General features: G+C 33.4%; 1 protein-coding gene across 2 annotated transcripts in view; it reads right to left on the reverse strand.

The window, feature by feature from the left end:
• LOC142975705 (uncharacterized) overlaps positions 1-22,797 on the reverse strand; it is a 62,446-nt gene that overhangs the window by 20,006 nt on the left and 19,643 nt on the right. For both annotated transcript variants that reach the window (XM_076118706.1, XM_076118704.1), the window contains exon 2: positions 7,629-7,813. In XM_076118706.1, the coding sequence (XP_075974821.1) occupies positions 7,629-7,692 (64 nt within the window). In that variant the 5' untranslated portion in view covers positions 7,693-7,813. The remainder of the gene's footprint in view (positions 1-7,628; positions 7,814-22,797) is intronic.

Below are 22,797 nucleotides of genomic sequence, written 5' to 3' on the forward strand. Positions count from 1 at the left end.
ACAGTTTGAATAGCCCACTATTCCGTGAGAACGTTTATTAACGTAGCTTTGTAGCATTCCTGTAAAAGAGAGCAAAGAAAGGTTGCATGAAAACAATAACGGTTCTAAGCGCTTTGAGCTGGACGTCTGCAGGTCAATTACTCTTGAATACTCCCCAAAGGTAAGAACTAAACAGAATTGTTTGTTGCACAAGACGTCACTCTGTTTACCTATTTAACTCGACTCCTTAACGTTTTCCTTATTTCTTGTAGATTTAGGGGAAAATTCAATTCCCTTAGAAAATACAAGGCGTGTGTACATAATAAGGTCCCGTCTCCCCTAATGTTATTAACATACGACTCAAACGTGTCGCACGCTGTTTGTATGAGCAAACTAAAGAATAAGGGTTTCTTTAACAAACTTGATGTACATGTAACACGAGATTTTTCCACACTCGAAAATATAAAAAGAATTTCTCATATTTTTCCTTGTTTTGACGACATAGAAAAATTCTTGCGAACAAATCGTTTAAGTACTTAGTTAAATATACCGTGGAAACATTCGCATGCCACTGAGTCTGACATTTATTGATTAATGGAAGTTAATGTAAGTTTTTTGAATATTTAATAGGAAAATGCTGTACAAATAAAGTTTATTTGAGCCTCTGTGTTAAAATAAGAACGCAGGTGAGTCTACTAATGAGAACATTACTGTTGTCATTCTCCCGAAACTCACAAAAGGCGTTTATTTTTCACAAGAGCAAATTAGGTCTTTGAGCGGCAAGTACTTAGGAAAATAGGACTTGTAACTTCTGCAGAGAGTTCAAAATAGCTTTCGATATGAATATTCACCGATTTGCAGTATCATTTCTGTAGTAAACACACGAACATCCGTGTTGTCACGACTTGTTGCGATACAGTTACGTACTGGGGTTAGATAGCGGCAAATGTCTTGAGGGTCGAAGACGTATAGAACATACAAGCATACAGCCTCCCTGTGGAGGGGGTGACATCCGGGAGCGTGCTTCCGGTGTACGCATCACCGACACCGGACAATGAACGTGTCGCAGGGTTGCTAGATTGTGCAAATTTGATTACGGGGCAACATTTCGAAGTAGGACACCAGGTCGTGTCATGGATCGAAACTTTTGGCTATTGCTTTGATTTAACAAAGCCCTGTAATATAAATGTCTGTAAGCGTATCTCATTTTGACTTCTGTTTGGGATAGTTCAAGTGTGATGTTCAATTCAAATATCGTCCTCCGTGGCGCAGTGGTTAAGGTAGTTGCAAAACCACTACCAATGCATCGGGGGTATGATTCCCACACGGAACGAATATTTGTGTGATCCCCAAATAGATATATTGGTCTGGTTGTATTTTATATCCGTTGCTTGTATGTTAGTAAAAGTTCTAGCAAGACAAGATAAATTCTAAGGACGAGAATCGCTTTTTAAAAAAGAAAAAAAAATCTAAAATTCTGAAAAGCTTAAGATAGCCAATTAACAAAAATGTAAACTATTCTGCTGCAAACTTAGCAACAACTGCGTTTCATTAGAAAAAGTGCTACGAGAAAAAAGCAATAACCTATTTGAAAAAAAGAAATTCGACACCTCACATGGTTTTATATTCAAAACTTTTTTCACAAAAATGAAACTTGATCAGCATACAAATAGTTTTATCCCCAAATCTCATTGAAACCCCGTGTCTTTAGTCAAAAGCCAGTAAATTAAATAAGAAGACCAGTGGTTGGGGCGAAAAGCTTCAGTACACGTGCGTGAGGTCTCCAAAACCCGGACCTAATGGATTTTTAAGTGTTGAAAGGTTTCTACGACAGTCCATTTTTACGTCACTTACCTGTATAGGTTTCTACGTGTTTGTTTATCTCGGAAGAAAATTCTATCGTAAAAATGGTTTTGAAATGTTTAGAAATGGACTAGTATTTAGTTTAGTAAACTGTGGTTAAGTTATTTTATCAATAACATGGATCTATAGTTGTATTGACCATAAACTTCTTTATCACATGAGTAACCTTTCTAGGTATGAAATTATTCTTAATCGATATATTATATGGACTGTGAAGTAATACATTTGAAGAAATAAAACTGTCTGTAGTGACTCGATAATTTATCAACAAATTGTTAAATAGTCGTTTGTTAAGATGTTGCTGTTTCGTTAAAAGAACACCGAATAAATATCTGGTTGGATATAGAAAAAATGTATGTCCGCAAAATGTCCCGAATAATTTGAAATAAAAACTATCTTTTCGTGACTAAAATTAGAACAAACGACCACTATAACGGGAAAGGTTTTATTTAGAACGGCACCTACTAAAAATTTATGAAGACCCTTTTTAGACCAGTTCAGATTTTTTTCCAAATATACCCTGAATGCGTAATCTCGGAAATGGTTGGAAGTCGTCGGTTTCAGTGGACATATAAATAGGTTCCCGTTTCGGACCAGACGTTGCAAAATATTCGACTCTTGATAGTGTGTGTAGCTTGATGGACGAAAACATGCGGAATTTTATTCTATATCAAACGGGCCGGACCAGCGAATTTCAGGATAATATTGTTGGTGTTTTGGGGCACAATAAGATTTTTTTATAATATGCTTGTTCGTACATCGTCAATACATGAACCTTGTTTTGAACCACAAGCCGTTGAACTAAAATAATTGCATTGGACTAAATATTATTTCTAACCTGTTTTTTATTTGTTTTCAATACCAGCCCACAACCAACCAAAAAAACTCGCGCTATCTTGCGCGTTATTCTGTTTATTCAGACTTCTTCATAAACTAAAATTACTTCATACAAAAGTAACAAGATGATTACGCCATTATTATGCGGGATGCACGTACAGTATCCCTAGGGCGGCTATTTACGCACTACTCGACATAGACCATGCATCACCCGTTCTCTAGAGTGAAATAAGTCTACGTAGTCTTCTAAGACAGCGATTTTATTGGTATTGGAGCTGCGAGTGCCTTGAGTTTGCAATAAAAGTGAAAATAACTAACTTGAAATTTTGTGTTCTTTTTACGGCGATAGGTTATTAGACCAAATATAAAATTAAGCTATAGCGGCATATAATCGTGATACTAAGAGTCACAACAAAAAATAATATCAATACAAATCAATTTAATATGTGACCTTTAATTATTTCTACCGAGCATAAGACACGTTGTGCATCTTAGACCGTATCCAGAAGGGGCGAATCGATTCACGCGATTTTGATAGCGCGCGTCCAAAATACGCGCGAAGCTCATGCTCCTTGTGGACGTTCACGCGAAGGTATCGCGGCAAATTCGTCTCCTCTGGACAAGGTCTTAGTATTATGAGTATATTACAAGTAAATAATGTCAATTTCAGTGGCTGCTAATTTCAGTTAATTATATTTTAAATTATTATTAAAAACAGAAGCAGCATTATCTGCCACTGACTTCATGTTACTTAAGTTATAATTGGCAACGACGACCGATCAAAAATTAAAACAAAATTTCACTCGCGTTTGCAGCAAGTTTCCAACAATTCGTAACTCTCGTCGAATGAACATAAAGTAGGTTCTTCAAAATGACGTGTAGCGGAATAAATAGCTGTACCAAAGTCGCTTGTTTTATGGCTCCAGTTTGATTTCGTAGTAATAAACCCGTTATAAACGGAATAGTTCTGAAATGAACAGAAGTAGTGTGCCAGGGAGCCATAAATGCCAATAAGTTTTTATTCGAACTAATGCCGCAATTACTTGAAAAGTTTCAAGCTGTTTTATTTGTTGTAAAGCAAAAATCTTTATAGTTTTACTGAGTTATGGAGAAAGAAATTTTATACTAAAGACCTAGTTCTATTTTATTTCAAGTAGCTTCTATTTTTTGTTCATCCACACTTTAAGTTATAAAATAAAGTTGTTGATGTTAATTTAATATGTTTGTTAAACCAACATCTAATAAAAAAACACCTTCCTTATTGATTAGAAATAAAATTATTTGTTATACCTACGACTCTGCGTGACTTGTATTACCCTAAAACTTTGTTTAAAAAGGTCCCTAACACCACAATTGATTCCAATCCGTCCATACATCTTGTAGATAATCACAATAATATAAAAAAACAGCAATAAAATAAATCCACGATTACAATAATTCTCCAAATGTATGTTCAAAGAAAAAACAAACCATTTACCGTTTGAAAGAAACTAAGAATACTCAAACAAATCTAACATCTCAAGTAATGTATCGTGAAATGTAATCTGGATCGCTCCAATGGCACACAATCATGATGAAACGTACACTATTGAGCGCTTTTTGATCGCTCAAAACGCTGAAACGAGAGCTAAAAGGCTTAAGCATACGTTACATTCAAATCTGAGGCTTTTTATTTTTGCTTTGGGAGACGCTATTTTGAAAAAGCAAGATTTAAGTTCTCCTGTTACTGATTTGAGTGGTATTTCAGTTTATTATACAAGGAAAGTAAATAAATTAATAGTAACAGCCTTTTATGTTTCTATTTTATGTTTTTGGAGCTGAATCACTTCAGGTTGTTCTATTAAATTATTTTATGTGCTCCCGAATTCAATATTTTAATGTACGATTCTTAAATTTATCGCATAATATTACAGTTTTATTTTACTCCGATTTCTTATTCGAAGGTAATAAAAGTAAACTGTTTTACACGAAATCAAAGTTCAAGAGTTTGTATTTTTAGGTAATGTACTTGAGAATATAATTTATTTTACCTTTTATGAACAAACAAAACCATAAAAAGCAAGTCTCGGAGGTACAAACTTCTAACAAAACAAGTCCACTCAATATTGGAATAACAGAATGTCGTTAAACGTCCAATAGTGAAGGAAACTTCGCCGCTTCTAATAACTTGACCGAAATTCAATTTGTTTGAAAGCAAATCCGTGTATCCATTTAAATAATTCATTGCTGTTACCATTCCATATTTAATGGTTACAAATAATACAAATATTTTCCAAGTCCACAATAATGATGTTGAATTTGATTAGAAGTGTGTTTGCCCGATGAATTATTTATTTGCTGATTTCTGTTTGGATAATGAGGATGAAATATTGGGCTGTTTTGTGGTCACGTAAGGGGACTCAATTATCGGTCTCTCATTCTGTTTTTAGATTTGCGTTTTTGTACCAATTTTATTTAATACTCCATTCTATTTACATTTGGCTTCTATCGAAGGCAGATATCAATACAAATCAAAATAAATCACAATATCCTTATCCCGATAAAGAATAATAAAATTTGATAACCCAAAAAACATGATAAAGTAACTTCCTTATACCCCATCAAATAAAACCGTAAGCAATACAAGAAACGAAATATCGAGAACAATCAATTCGCAGGTTTAGGCAGGGGTAACACCCGCAAACAAATCGCCTACATTTCACCCCGGTATTGTAAGTAGTCTTGTATTAGGAAACTGGCAGTGTAATATATTTTTTCCGTCAAACCAACGATTGAGGTCGGCCGATATGGCTCGCGGTCCGGTAGATGCACTGCAACTGACACGCAACTCCGCTACTATATTGGCTACCTTAAGTTAGCTTTAGCGCACACATGGAACATTAGCTCCGGTCTAATATCCTACAGACTTGGATAAATCATTTTCAAATACAAACGTGAATTCGCAAATCTTTTCTCAACGGTCACTGATCGAATTTATTCTCTCATAAAATCCAATTGTATTATAGATTCCTTTGTCGGTGCTTAATTTGAAGCGTGAAACTTACGTAGCAAAATAAAAGAAATGAGTTCTTCTACTGAAGAAGGAAATACTTGGCTTGATAGGCTATTACGTTTACTGAACCATGCTCCGATGCCTGATATTGGGAACTTATTTATATTTCGATTCGTAAGTGGAATTGGTTACACGAGAATAAGGTTTTTCCTCAACAAATTATATGTAATTTTGCCTAAAGATAAAAGTAACGGATCACTTATTTACGTGGGCGGCATGAGACACGCTTTAAGGATTACTTAGGTGGATGAACAGCAAATGGGTACCTAATTTTATCACGTATTGAATTTCTCTTATGTTGTTATTTCAAAATCAATGCTCCAATGAATGGATCAACAGCTTTCATCAATGATCTACTCAAAAATTTATCATTATGTACAAATACGTCTATATTTATATTTTTTTGTTATACCAAAAACAGAATTATAGCAGCGCCTGTTGCTATTTATACTTATTTAGGACACCAAAAGATATTTTAACTTACAAAATAAAGGTCGCAAATGAAGCCTAAATCTAGACCGTAATTTGGGTAAATAATTTACACATTTGGACCTTTTCGGCTCAATTCCTGTCCGCGGGTAAAAATAAAAACCATTTACCAACAATTTGATTTTGGGACCCGTAAAATCAAAAAGGGGACTCTGTATTTGGTAAATAGACGTTGGAAATTGTACTCGTGGGTTCAACAATTACGGGTAAGGCAGCAGTGACCTACTGCGGCTTAATCATTTTCGTCTTCACATTCTGACAGTGACAATTGGAATTAATTTGGCCGGGATTGTCCTAATTTCGACCGTCCTTCACTTTAGTGCTGACCTTTTGGGCTCAAAGATTTAGTAGCAGTGGAGTAGTGAGGAAACTATATTGATTAATGTGTGTAAACATATTCATGCTTCTATTTAATGATATATAAAAGCAATAATTCAAAATATTAGTTAAACATATTTTTCTTCAAAAATATTAACCGACTTCAAAAATCAGAGCTACACGATGTTATAAAAAATAGAAATTCTGTTATGTATTATGTTAAATGTTTTAAAATCGACAATCAATGACATTTAATACCAAACACATGGTGGTGATCACAAGGACTAACCTCTCTTTCATTCCTTTCTTGGACAAAACGTTATCCCAGCAGTACACACAGACGTCATTAAAATTTATTCAGTCATTATGACATGACAATACATGATAAAATAAAATAATGTTTTAAAAGATCATGCTTACATTTGTGTCTCAATCTTACTTAACGCGTTTCATAGTGTTTTACTCCATTATGAATTTAAATTTGTACTAAAAAAATCAATTTTCAAACTTAATAGCCCGTTGAGGCTTGAGTAGCTCGTAAACTCTTCATAATTAGCTCCATTACCTGATTATGCTGTTAGCAGCTAGTTAAATATGCTATTAAGCTCTATCGGCTTCTACTATCGGGAGAATTTCATTTTAAACAACATTATCTGCTTAGTTAGTTAGTAAAATACTTTTAAGGCTTAAAAAGGATTATTATACAAAATTTATTACTATTTACTACTAATTTTACTAATATTATTCGCGAAAAAATATGGCGTTGGATTTTCTGGTAAGAGATGATTGCGTGCATGGTAATCAATAATCATTTTATATTCAAAGTTATAAAACCAAGTGAAATCGCTATCGTTCTTATCTTTATCTTTATATTAGTAGGTGTTATTCAGGCAACTATAGACAGACGGCAATGACAAGTGGCTGCATAATATGTTTTTTTTACGAAACTAGAGCCACGACTGCAACCAGTTATGGATCGTTTTTAATGCCGTCCGTCTCTGCCACTGTCGGTCTATGGTCTACCGCCGCCCAGAAAATACCAACTATTGAATCAAGTTTTATTATATTATAGATATAATATCTCACTCACCTGACTTTAAAGCGTAGCACAGGAAGATTACAGAAAGCCATGACGTCATCGAGGACTGCACCATCGCCCAAACGTTCTTCACTTATTACACCATCACTTAAATCTTTATCACTTATAAACACATTACTATTATCACAATTTCACTACGTTTGACATGGTTTACTAGTTTATTGTCATGGCTTCCTCTGGAAATGACAAGTTAATATTAAGATTTCGCTTTGCATGACCGACTAACGATATACGGAAATCAACGAAATCATGTAAGTATGTTTTACTATATTTGCTTGAGTGTTTCGGCATAGATTGAACTGGATTTTGGTGGATTTTTTCACTAACTGATTGTAAGATGACCGAGTTGTTCACTGAAGCCAATGCAACTATGGCTTGTGGGACTACTGCCAATGAAACTTAGAAATTACTGCCAGTGCGACAATATGCCGAATCGTCAAACAAACGAAGGTAAAAGGCAGGATTGTTAATTCCCGTACAATATTAGATGACGAGTTATTGTTCCCAGCATTCATTTGTGGAATTCAACCGGGTAAAAAATTACCTCGTAAGAAACAGAATGAATTCATAATGCTTATTTTTATGAAGGTTTTTATTAAAATTTCTTACGGTGTTGCGTTTATTTACGAGTATAAGATCCAGATGGAGAATGAGGGATTTTGTTTTTGTTTATAATGCGGTGGTACTTTATGTTTATGTTGTGTTTAGTGATTATAACGAGACAATCCTAGGCAGTTGCCTTTACCGGTCGGTTGTTTAACCTACTGATCTTGAAATTGAATCATTTCATGTTGCCGCTTCGCCAATTTCTTTTAATAAGATTTGCTGTAGTGCGAATCTCTAACACTCTTGATTTATCTTTTGAAATATTTTTTGCTGTTTACACGGCATAGTGATACAATAAGACCCTAACTCCTTTAACTAAAAATATCACCATCTCTTGAAGCAACGGATCAGTAGCCCGATTCTCTGCTACTATCGACTACTGACAACCGACCTGTCATCGAGAAGTTTTGAATGGAAATCAGTACTACACAGTATGTACAGACTTGTTTGGCGGTACATTGTAAATGACAAACTTTTGATACTCGATAGTACCAACTGTACAGAATTGCGCTACAGTAATAAGATAACAAAAATGGCGATTGCCCATAATATTGAGTTTCTACGGCGCTAATAAAAATCAATATTTAATAGAATTTAATCCCTAACGGTGGATTTTATACACTACAAAAGCTTACATAAACTTGGAAAGTTTGTTATGTTTTAATTAGGTTTAAATATGCGCAGCCCGTAGCCTTCGGCAGAGGTCAGTCTGATGGCGGAAACCCGGAGATAGAAAAACAGATCACGTTTGAAATTATCTCTGTTTAATGAAATAGCTTTATAAAATATTAAAATTTCTATCGTTTGCTTCGAATTCCTTTGAAATGGAAGATGTTTAAATACTGTTAATGAAGTTTGTGAAGAATGTTAGGTCAAGAAGGGTAAAATCGTTACTCGATTAGAATTAAATAGAATAATGTATATTTATACCAGAATGTTCGGTTTAATGTAAAATAATTGATAACCTACCTATATTAATAATATAAAGCTGTTTTATTTGTTTGCTTATTTTAGTTATTCTAATGAATAGTTACGAAAAAACGATGTAATTTCAAACATTTCAAAATGTATTGCAAAAATAGGAGTTTATGAGAGCAAACATTATTTAGTCACTCATTTAGTTTTAAATTTAGTGTAGTTAAAAAAGTTTTGTTTTTTAATTGGAAAGAAAGAACAGTAGCTGTTAGTTAAAGCTTAAATACGAGCATTAAAACACAAGCACTATACAAATACTGCGTCACCAATAAAAACACTTGCAAGTAAACTTTGTTTTTTTTCTCTATTTTCTTGGTAAAAAATCTCAGTAACAAACTAAAATGGGAAGTACGTTCACTAAATAGCAATACACTTGCCCCTAGTGGGATCTAAAATCGTCTTTGGCAAAAGTCGGCTACTCCTCCGAGGTTTACAAGTTAAGATAAAAATTTATTAGGCCACTGAGGAATTTCGGCTTCCTCTTGAAGTCCAAATAAGATTTCAATACAAGAGAAGCAAAAAAAGCAGGAATGTTTTGTTTCTTTTCACTTAAAAATCTTATTTTTAAGCCTTGTTCTCTGAATTTAGATTTCAGAAGCGCGATTTTACAGTTGTTATTTATCGACAGTCGAGAATTTGACATTTGTAATATACTTCAAAAATTAGTATGTACGGCGCCCGCTAGAGGCGCTGATATTTTTTTCATTCTAAAATTGTCCATAATAGTTATAGGAAACCATTTGTCACATACGATCCTTACCGCTAACAGTCGATCTGCTAAGTAATGCAGCTGTTAAGTATTATAATATCTTTCTGAACTGTATCGTAGAGACAGTAATACTTTTAACCATCACCGAAAATTGTTTCTGCAATCGTGACTATAATAAAACTGCACTAATAGCCGTAAATATTGCTTTCACTTATTTCCCACTAACAGTAAAGTGAGTTCACAAAGGTGTCACATTAGTTTTCAAGTAGTGCGCTTCCGTATTTCGGACAACGCGGTAATTTTATATGTCAAAGCATGACAGTGGTTATTTTCAGCTTCGAGCACGGACACTGGCTTGTCGGAATTTAACACTACAAAATATATTTTTGGTTTATAGAAAATAGTTTGATAATATTGACCTGTATTTTTCGAATCTACAGTGTTTAGATGGCAGGTGAAAAAAATACAGTCTCTGTCTCTCATAGTATGGTTAGTGGTCAACCTAGTGTCAAAGTTGTTCAAGCCGCCCGAAAGGCCTTTGACGTGGCTTAACGACTGTTATCTTAATTGACAACAACCGGGACCGACTTTTTACGTGCCCTCCAAAGCACGGAGACGCCCAGTTCAAATACCACTATGCGGTCACCCATCTGTAGAATGACCGCGCCAACGTTTGCTTAACTCACAGATCGTTATCCGAACGGTGAGCGCAACTGGCTATGGACGTATACAGTGTATGCCACGTAATCCGGCTTAAGTAAGCAAATACTTATACGAAATATAGAAAACCAGCACAAAAGCTTAAGTAAACTCCTTCTATACTCTAGACTCATCAAACTCCAAAGGTCAGGTGTCGGCAGTATCAACAAAATGCTTACTCAAAAGATCCGAACTCCAAACGCCTAGGTATTTGTCTAATGTAAGGGGAGGGTCCCCTTATCGTTCTACATCAGTCCCGACATGATAATAAAGGGTTTTGGCCGTGCCGTCCCTGACTGGCCAACATTTTATTCAATGAACTTTAATATATCTACGTAGATGTCCACGGGTTTCTGCCTACTAAAATATTTATTGTTCGCAGTCCCGCTGACTGATTCGATTCACTTTGGGATAGCTGTTTGTTATCAAAGATACAAATACGTGTAAATCATAAGGATATTGTTAGAAGGATATCCGTATTGGGGATATAATGCTTTCATATTTGATCTTGTAAGGTTTTCGTCGCAATAAAATATGTATCTCTCTGTATAAACCAGATGTTTTCTCACGGTACGTTGCTTTCAATTTTCTTATTATTGTTATGAAATGTTTATTTCGGTTTTTTTATGGGCAAAAGATAACAATAGATTGCTTAAAGTGCACTTCATATGCCTAAATATTTTCTTATGTCATTGGTGTCATATGCCTAAAACGATATACGATAATATTCTAGCACTTGCAATTTTGAGTGTCAATCTCAATTGCGTATCTATTTTATTCTCTATTTCATCTATTTCAAATTACGAAATTTCGTTTCAAAGACCAAGAACAGACGGTTTCGGTAATATTATTCCAAAACATCCGTATTTCTCATCTTCGTAACAATGTTAATCAAGTCACCAAACACGAAATTAAAACAGATATAAAAATTAAACTCCAACGGAAACCAATTTAATGTACAAACATTTTCAATTCGTTTTTGCATTCATTGCGAGTAATAATTTTATACTCTCGAATGTTATTTTTCATTCAGGGAAGCCACGAAGTGAATTAAATGAAATGAGTGGGTGCTTATAGCTAGCACGCAGAGTTGAGTATTCGAAAACTTGAAAGGCTTTTTATAATAACGAATCGGATCTTCGCTTCGGTCACAGGTAATTTATATAGATGAATAATATTATTGATATTGATATAATTTTTATTTATATGTATGATGATAAGGTATTTTTGGTTAAATTATTGACGAGATAAAAATACCTTTCGTTTTTCCTTGTCTTTATTCCAACTTACGTGGGATCAATACTACAGGTTTCCTTAAAAAATGCTCTAAAGTGTATTTGGCTGATATTTGCACAAGTGGCCTCTGCCTGACGACAAATTGAACCACGTGTGAGATAATAAACAAAAATTTTTTTTTAGCCTAATTGAGAACCTCCCCTTTTTATAAGTCGGATAAAAATATACAAGAAACTAATCAGTTTCTTGTATAAAAGTATACAAGAAGCTGATCATCGCCTCTTAGCATATATAACAAAGTATATTTTTCTTTTTTCTTATTATTTTAAATAACAGTTGCGACTATGGTATCAAGCGTACGTTCAATTAACTATCCCTTACTACCTTTTTGCCTTATTGCTTGTTTAAAGAGTGAACATCTATCTTGAGAAATAATTACGCGGCAGTCTGAAGTATTTAGCTTAGCAGAAGTTAATTAGTTCTGGTAACAGCTGCGACAGAGCTTAAGGTGTCCGTTGTAGTGTATCATCTTGCGCTTTGTTTACTCGTTTTGCTAGAATTGAATTGGTTTTCTTTGTATTTTACTGCTGCATTTTTGTATTAAATCAATGTTTTGTCTAAGTTTATTATTATAATTTATTGTAAAGATCTGCAATACGTATTTTTTTTGTGGTACGAGTAGTGTTTTCTCATTAACTCAGGGTGTTTGAATGCAATTACTTAGTGATTAAGCCTGAAATTTAAAAAATCATGTGTTTTTTTCCCAATTTATTGTAGGTATATATATACTTTGTTTAGAGTGAAAAAGAAGCAAATTTTATTAAAATTACAACATGATTTATGAAAACGATATAAATGTTGGCACGTGTAACTTTCAAAAAATTCTATTCCTAATGATAAGTGTATTTGACGCATTTTTTTTACAAAGGCAACAGTAATTACGAAAATATCATCAAAATTTAGTATTTAATAATTCCTCATAAAAAAAATATGACGAGGGTCTATCAGCCCGTGTTACCGTTTATTTCTTTATTTAACACGCTTTTATGTTTCTGAATGTTATTGTGTACTTTTGAAATGAACATTATTGTTATGACTTTTGATATATTTATATTTTATTTACAATATATTACAGGGAACGATTTTCTATTTGATACAAATATCTTCATAGGTTGTTAAAATATTTGATTAATAATACGGTTATAAGGCCACAGAAAAACAATCTTTCTCTTGTGTGCTGGAAGTATTATAATCGTATCGCCACGACATGTATCTTATCTTAGAAATCAAACAAATAATTTTATTTCTTGATGTTTTTCAAAACTTGTATAATTATATTATTAGAAATTTCACCGTATACAGCAGCATTTGAGGTTTCAGGTTCATACATACTATAATGCAAAAAGACTTTTGCCCCGACCTAATATATTTTCTACGACATGAGAGTTTTCCACTTTTTCCTTAAATAAAGTGATAAAATAACTTATTCCACCAGAACTATTTTATGCAATCATTTTTAATGTCAAACGTTACAGTACCGAGTATATGAAATCGCGCTACTGAATGTTTTTGCCACATCGTTCTACAAAAGAACTAGAAGTCAGTACCGTAGGAACGCAAAGACAGCGTTTAGGTTAGGTCATTTATCACTGTTATTTACCCGGAGGCCCTACTTGATGGATCACCGTTCAACTATCACGTACTTCGGTACTACATAGCACGAATATTGAGTTTGGATTTAAAATAGGGAAATAGCGCTACTATTTAAAAGGCAGTTTAAAGTAAAATAGGTGAATTTCAAAGGGTGAAAGGGAAATTGGCAAAGAACTATTCAAATCTCTTCTATTATTAGAAAGTTTACATATTTGCACAATTAGTCGCTAATTTAAATACGAATAAATAAATTAACAATCTAATGAACGACTAAAAGTATTCGTAAAACTAATACGAAAATTTTACAGTTTATAAATTGTTTGTTAACAAAAGATAAGTAATTAATCTTAAAAATGAATTTAAGTAATTTTATAAGGCCTCTTCATATTAGTTTTAATAATAGCTAAATGCAATACCTTCATTAAAATGCTAGTCGTCATGGAACTCTTTCTAATAACCAGCAAACTAATAAGCACTCAGTCTATAAATTACATTAAATTAGACTTATCATATAGTACAAGTTCTTTATCAATACGAGTGTATTTGAGTGTAATTTATATCTATTTCGATTTAACAACGACAATTGCAACACAGTACGAAATGTTACATAAAAATCTCGAACCATATTTTTAATCGCCAAACGAATTTATGATATTAAAATCAACCCTATCCGTAGATATAATATTGGCAACGGTGCCCATAAAATTATATCTACTACTTTGATTATCATCACACTCAAGCAAAGTTGCTTTATACCTCTTCAATCAAGTACCTTATCTATAGAAGAAGCCCCTAAAAATCGAACTGAATTCAAGTAGTTTGACAAATTCCCTTCAAGATAAGGCACTTAACGGCCCCCTAAACTTCATCGTAATTTTGTTTTAGGGTGATGACTAAATTGTAAGCCTGTATATAGCCATGGGGTAAGGGTAAATGCACACCTCAGCGTAACACCGAACTCGTAAAGTACAACGTAACAACGCACCTACGCACTTTCTAACTTGAGCTGTATGTGCGTTTCCTGTGCTCATCACTTTCGGAAAAGGGTTTTGTGATTTTGAACTATAATAACTGCAGGCAAGAATGCTGCGTTCTGCTGTTGTAGGCTCGATTTTAATATTTGTTTCTATAAGTTGTTGCTTGTCTTGTTAAGCCCGGTATGTTTTTGTTTGTTTATAAAAGTCCCCAAGAGAATAATAATTTATTGCAGCAGCCTTCTTACAAAAACAAAATATAATAAAGCCTTAATAAACAAAAAGATACATTTTTATGGAAAAAATATATTTGTCAAAAATTTTATTAGATAAGTATGCCAAAAATATCAAAATCATATTTTTCAGTACAAAAAGTATTTTATTTTCGTAAACACAATTCATCAATAGCGATACTCAAAATCATATTTATCAGTACAAAACGTATTTTATTTTACGAATACACCATTTGTACGTCAATAACGATACTCAAATTTATGATATTAATGTTTCGTTGTGGACATTTTCCACCACATTGGATCAACGCATCATATTTTAGTTTTTGTGGCGTTATAGCCGATCGCTCATAATTAATAGTTTGGTCAATTTATGGTGAGGCAATAAGTGCGGAAAATGTGACACAGTTTCGGAGTGAAAAGTCACGAACTCGTTTTTTTTTTCATTATGATTTTCAGTATTTCTAAAAAGAAAGTATTAGAAGGAGGTAAGAAACTACAGTATGTTAATAAATAAGTATCATAGATTTTTTTGCTTTTTCATGGACGTAATCATTTTCCTTGAAAATTATCAACAACTATTAACATATAGGGCTGGAAGTCCTGTGAAGAGACCTCAGCCTAGCAGTGGAACACAGAACTAGGCCTAATTAGATAAAAAAATGCGACTTAAAGTTTGTAAGTCCAGGGGAGCGATCTCTCCTTAGCATTGGGACACAGAAACATGTTATTAAAAAGGAAAAAAAATAACGATCTTTATTTATTTTAATATTTGTTTCTTTTAATTATTTTTAACTAGTTTCTTGTTGCTGTATATAGTAAATATTCACCAAAAATGAAATAATGTAATCTGCTCGAGTATACAAAAACCTTTAATTGAATCTCATACATAAAACGACGCGTATCGTAAGGGTGAAACCACACTCTAGATAGCGGCTGACATGGGTGGCGTTAACATTGAATTATATACCCTTTGTATGTGTCTTTTATATGACGTCCAGCGGCTTAATGTGTCCAAAGGTTTTATGGTAATAGAAAATTATTTACAAGTAATTTGAGTGACACGTTTATATTTTATTTGATGTTTGTTAGAAAACGTTGCGTTAATTTTAAAGGCTTCTGTTTTTTGGATCAAAGTGTTTACTGTTTCATTTTTGTAAACAATGGATCAAAGAATTGTATACAATGGTGTTTTACAACAATTGTTTTATTCAAAACCAAAGACTAAACTGAAATAAAATTATTTCCTTGTTTGACTCTACCCAATTATTGAAGGCAACGGTAGTATAATTTTTTTTTAAATATATTTTGGACAATGATTTTCAATACTCGTATCGTATCGAGTCCCTGAGATTTAATTATTGATTTTCAAAAGGCACTTAGGATGCAACATTTTACAGTAGATAGGTAGCGAGCTAAAGAACTACCAGAAAAATATATTTTGCTTGAGCCCGACTCGTCGGTCGGCAGCATTTTAGGAAGGGCTATCAAACAACCCCACATAATTGAAACATAATAAACCAGAACAGAGTAGAAATAAACGTAAAAATAATCACTGACACTGAAACAAGAATGAGAAAAAGAACATCTATTTCACATAACCTCGAACATTCGAGTTTTACGTCAGTGATTTACAATTTGTACGAGCAAAGTTATTTGCTACCGTGTTTACGCCTTTACGACTTCACCTTGATGAGTTCTCAAAAGAAATGTTTTGTATACAAACAAACAAAAAGAGACAAACAGAACGGGCCAATTATTATAGGTACATGATGTTACAAAGGAACAAACAATGATTACTAAGAAAAACAATGTGTGCTTTGTTTTGTAAAATTGTACTGAAAAAAGTGTTTCGTGACATAGATTTTTGGTATTTTATTTTCATAGTCCTTTTTACTTATTCGTATTCAAAATTGAGATCAAATAGTGACGCCAATCATTTGATTGTAACAGAGTACAATATAAAATAAAATTTAATAAAATAATTGCGTATTTGTTTAATAAAACACTGTATACATTTTTTTGATCACCTACCCAAACATTACTTTATTATTCGTGGGCTTAAAGTCTTTAAAGGAAGTCATAAAAATTGCTCTATATTTTTTTCCTTTTGAGTATTAGTCAAGTCACTACAATACATATGTGTTTATTTTATGCGTCTTACTTCACTTAATGTAAAAAGTTAGTAACTCTTGTCGTCTTGCCGCTGGGCAAAAACCTTCTTATGATTTATAGACCCTTCGATATTCCGGGAAATGCAGGCTTCTGAGTGTCAACACGAAGAACCCTTCAGAGGCAAAAGGTCCTATGTTTACTTAAACGTATTACGTATAGCGTCCTTTTGATAATGTATGGCTTAAAAAATAATTTAACAGTGTAATAGTAGGTTTTGTTCGGATCTACAATTTTCTCTTTTAGAATTCGATACTAAACTTTGAGCTTTTGTCAGAAAACCACGCGAAAAAAAAATCCTAGGCGTATTATAAAAAGCGTACTATATAGCGTCACAACGAATGTGACAGTCGCCAATCAATTTCAAATAATTATATCCAAACCAAAAATTAAATCTAATAATCTGAACACAAACCAGGCCAGTAAGACGAGAAAAATCTACCATTGAATAAAAAAGCCATGATTGTCCCAGATTTTTGGCTTCTTACGCAGATTTAATTTTATATACGCATATTTTTTATTATCGTTTTATGATATCCAATCCTTTCTCGTTTGCGTCAATTTGGGTTGAGTTCTACATCAATCTTCTTACGTCGTTGTTGATGCATGACTTACAAGAAAATGAGTAGGTACTTTAAATATTTATAGATGTAATGAAAAACGGCAAAATAGTAAACCATGTTTTATTATGTTTTAAACGCTTACGATCCTACAAAAATTATCACCGTAAATGCTACAAAAATGACATTTTGATTATTAATAACTACTTAAATCAAAGTTAAAGGCTGTACTGGCATGGCACCTATTTATTCACCCTCGAAGTGTAAAACGAACCCTATAAACTGTCAAACAAAACCTCACTATTTGTATGTTAAACACAAAAACCACATAAGCACGTGTGTATTCCCAATAAAAACATTCACTACCGCAGTGTAAAACAATGAAACCACAGAGTATTAGGGAACACGTATGTAGCAACACATTGATGCATAAAGTTTCGACGAATAATAACAATTTATCCAGTGTATTCAATACATTATATCGTTCTTGGATCGATGGCCAAACGCAACAATAAACCCATAGGAATTGAAATCCAAGGAAGAGCCTAATTTAACCAGTGTATCCAATAGATTATATCGTTCTTGGATGGATGGCCAACAATGATCCAAGGAGACTTAAAATCCAAGAGAAAGGCCTTTGCTCAGCGCTTAGGTGGACACAAATATAAGCTCATAAAAACAATATAGTAGAATTGCCATCAACTGAAAACATTGGAAACATATCGATGTATTCTATCAAAACAGGGCTACAACCTGCATTCACCTTATAAAATTGCACGTCAGTTACGCAAACCTATTTATAATTTACTCCTTCATTACCACAACTACCATGCCTCATTAAAGAAGCCAACATCACAAAACTGTATGCAAAAACACTTTAGATTTTCCTTTTGGATGAATACAGCACAATTATTCTAGCAAGTAACGAACCGGGTGAAATCTCTTTTGAAAATCATTCCTCATTTAATCCGTGATTACGCTGCAACGCAAAACAAAAATGAAGCCGCGAGATTATTTCCTCTCATTGCTTTCTTGTTCCGTTTTGTTTAAAGCCCTGGTTATTAGAACGGCGATTTAGTTGTTGGAGAATTTAAATTTGTGGAGATATTGTTTGTATGATTTCATTTTATAAAATCACGTTTACTTATAGATTTGTACTTTTATAGCTTACTTCTTTCTATATTGGATACGATTTATCAGACAAACGCAGACTACGTCTATTTTTGTTGAGAGAAACGTGATTCTTTGCCACTATCGACTATCATTAACCGCTAGCTATAGAAAAAGAAACTAAGGATATTAGATCAGCGCCTTTAGCGGGTGCCGAAGGAACCGTTTTTTAAATACATTTTAAGTGTCAAATTCTCGCTACTCAATAGTTCCAACTGTAGACAATCGCCCAAGGTACAGCTCGAATTACAATAGTCGTTTTGTGTTATTATTATTGGAACCAGCGTTGCACTACAATACGTCATACATATATTATGTAGCGCGATTCTCCAACACTTTTGACTATTCACCGGCTACCTATCGAGAAATTTAGCATAAGAAATCGATCAGCGCCTCTAACAGACGTTGTGAGAACTATTTTGGCAGTACATTTTAAATGTCAAACTCTCGATACTGGGCAGTACCGATTGTAGAGAATTACGCTACTGGCTACCGTTGATTCCTATCGCCTACTTCAACATTCTTAAATCAAAATCTTCAAAACTAAATCTTATTCATGAGGTATTGTAGTTCGAAATAAACCAAAATTCATTATGCGAGCTACTGGCAGGGCGTCGGTATTGCGCATATCTATGACAACATCTAATTGTATTTGCATGCAGCAAACAGACAATCAGACAAGCAAATACGGTTTATTTGGTTTGAGGTTAACTTACTGCAGATCTTAGCTCGCTTGTTATTGTCATGTAGTTTGTGATTTTAAAATGTATTTTTATGTTAATGAGAACTGCATTTTATAAAATATCTTTCTCAGGATGTCTACAAAGCATATACTTCTTAGTAAATTCAAGCGATGGTATAAATAGAAAACTGAGTACATAATAATATTTAACTTGTAAGACAGTTTTCTTTGGAATATATACGATACGAAAATATATAATCACGTCTTTCGCCGAGGTTGTTTATAAAAAATACAAACAGTTTTTTGTATACGACTTAATTTTTTAAAGCTTAGTATTAAAATGTTATTGGTCATATAATTTGGGCTTAATACACTCAATTACTTGCGGCTATAATATCAAAATCATGCATCATTTTATTAAAGTTTTTATACGAAATAAAACAATCAATTCCGAAACACAAAATCGCAAAGAATAAAGACACAGTGATATCGGAAATGACCTCTCATTTCGGTCCTTTCGTTGGACCCGACCGTCTCATTAGTAAGACGTGTCGGCATATGGCGCGGCAACTTTGTGTGACCGGAGACTCGTGCTCAAAGACTTCCTTAACACATTGTTGAACAGACACGATAGATAAGTCCACTATAGGTTTGATGTTTGATGTTAACATGGAATAGGCACTCTATTACGTAATTTTTCTAAGTAGAGATTTATAAAAATGATGTAATATTATTTTGAGAATTGGTACTAGTGCATTTTTGGAAGGTTATTGTGCTACAGATATTTTAATTAAAAATCGTGGCCAAGAAATTTTGCTATTTTCTATTTGGCCCTACCTTCCAAACTGGCGGTAAATTTGCTCTCTGTATCATTGACAATCATAAGTGTCAGTACTTGATCTAAATGCATAAGTGGTTTGATTTTAATTTTAAAATAATTAATTTTGATTCATTAACTAACTACATACATAGTATCAAGCCTGTTATACCCGAAAGCTAAACCCAAAAAAATAAAAAATTTGATGATGATGAAAAATAAAATTTGATCAAAACAAGGTCAATACTAGACTAAAACAACTTTATAACCAGTTAAACTAATATAAAATAAATCTCAAAAGACTTTCCTACATTTTACTTTCAACTACATCATCTGTGCCCATTCAGTGTTCATGACACAATTTAACTTTTAGTACAACTACATAAAAATGCGATCTAACAGTGAAAACTAGGGCAGGCTGTAAAACTGTAATATTTTTGTACAATGTGTAGAGGAGTGAATTAAAAACTCATTTGTGGTTGATAGATGCGAATGTTTGAGGAATACGTGCAATGTTGAGATGTTTTTGCAAGCTTGTGGTTTGATTGTGATTGGTAAGTTCAGAAACTATTGAGCTGCTTCATATATTCATATGGGTTTTGTGAGCTCCACAAGTTATGGTTTTACCCGATGTAGTAGAGGGTAGTGATACAGCTGATGTTTTTCGTGTCTATCACTTCGTATCTTTCTTGATACTGAAACTTTACCAGGCAAGGCTATAGAAAGCTAAAATAATTTTCTGATTCTAGACATCAAGAAAGGTGTCACGTTTTTAACTAAAAAAATCAGAATTAAAAGTTACATTATACTGATTATTAAGAATAATATTTATACAAAACAAGCAAGAATGCAGTACTTATAACACATTCCGCGGAAATATTACCACGCGCTAACGTCACCGAGTGTAAAAATGTACATGCACATTTTTATACTTGCATGTGTACCCGACATAAATCACTGTGTTTTCATGGCTACCCATTTGCTCTGGAATTTACTTTTCTTATGTGTCAGAATACAGCAACAAGCCGTTGATCAGCGAGGCAATTTTCTATCACCATTGACTGTCAAAATATTTTATATGAAAAACTGATCAATGTTAAATATAACCGACCAAGGCCTTTTTTGCAATAAATATCATCAAGTAATATTAAGTTTTTAACGCTCCCTAGTCAGTATTGACAGTAGCAAATCGAGATGCACAATTCGAAAATTGACGACACGCTACCTACGTAAGAAAAGCGCGTAGCGTGTCTGTGTGTGAGTATTAAAATCTCCATTACCCGTACTCCTCGCACTTATTTTGCAGCTTTTATTAGCGGTTTGTTGCTCTATTCAGACACTCAAACTTACATGGCGCATACATTTTTACAGTCGCATGCGTACCGGACATAAATCCCCGTATATTCATGACTACCCACGTATTTGCATAAACTACTAAACACCATTATCTACATAGCGCCATCACGTTGGTATGAAAATTCAAATGAAATGTGAGAGCGGCCGCAACTTTGTTATGTTGCCGGTAATTAGTTGTTATGATTTTAAACGAATTTCGAATGAGATTAAAATATTTTGGTTTGACCGCATAATTTTATTTTAATTGTATAATGTTTATGTTATTATTTAATTACCTTTGATAAATATTCCACTTATGTTTTACACGTGAAAGTAACGCTAACACTGTCTGAATTGAAGCGAGATGCTCTGTATACGGTACAGTTGACAACTGACTAGTGATCAGCGCCTTAAGCGGGCGTCGTATGAACTATCTTTGCAGTATACCCATCCCAAATCTTAGAGTCTTGTTGTTCGATGGTACCAGCTGTTGAGTGCCATGCTACTGATTAATTTTCTCATCACTCTTTGAACATTAAACGTTAACGTCATTGGAACGACAGAAACAAGTCTTTACCAAAAATATATTTTGAAAATTATAGATGACGTAAAAATCTACTGCAACTAGTAAGGTATCGATTTTTAATTTCACGCTTTAATAAAAAATAAACAATTCTGTACATAAATTCCTTTAGTAAATTGATAGTCCTAATACAAAACTAATATTGGAAATCTCCAATTTCGTGAATAAGTAGGTATACCATTCATTCGTTGAGAGATCAACATCACATTAGCGAATTGAATAGGAATTAAAGCTAATACCCAATCGGATTATGATTGCATCGGTGGCTTTCGCGCGGATTTGTGCAAATGGAAACGAAATAGTTTTGTAATGACTTAATGTAATGTTACCTTTTAGATTTTGTTGTGCTTTGTGTCCGTTGTGTGTATGTTTGTAAAGGTCCCCGCGACACAAGAGAAATTCTTAGTGCGGGAGTTGTCTTTTTAAAAAAAAAAAAAGAAAAAAAAAAAGATTTATTTGTGAATATTGTTTTATGTTTAACTGATGAGGTTAGAGAGAAGAGAGAAAATTGAATAGTTATATTGAATTCCTTTAAGCGTGGTTATGTTTTGTAACTATAAAAGTTTCGCGTCACATGACTATTGAAATTTGAGAGAAGAATTGGTATGCCCTGTGACGAAATGTCAAGCAATAATCTTAATTAATATGCTCAAAATCGTATTATAATAAATATGAAAGCGTTTAATATTGTTACAAAACGAATCAATGAGACACATTTTTCCGCTAATTTACCGCGAACAAAGACATGCCGATCAC

This window comes from Anticarsia gemmatalis, chromosome 9, assembly GCF_050436995.1.
Source record: "Anticarsia gemmatalis isolate Benzon Research Colony breed Stoneville strain chromosome 9, ilAntGemm2 primary, whole genome shotgun sequence".
NCBI classification, from domain to species: domain Eukaryota; kingdom Metazoa; phylum Arthropoda; class Insecta; order Lepidoptera; family Erebidae; genus Anticarsia; species Anticarsia gemmatalis.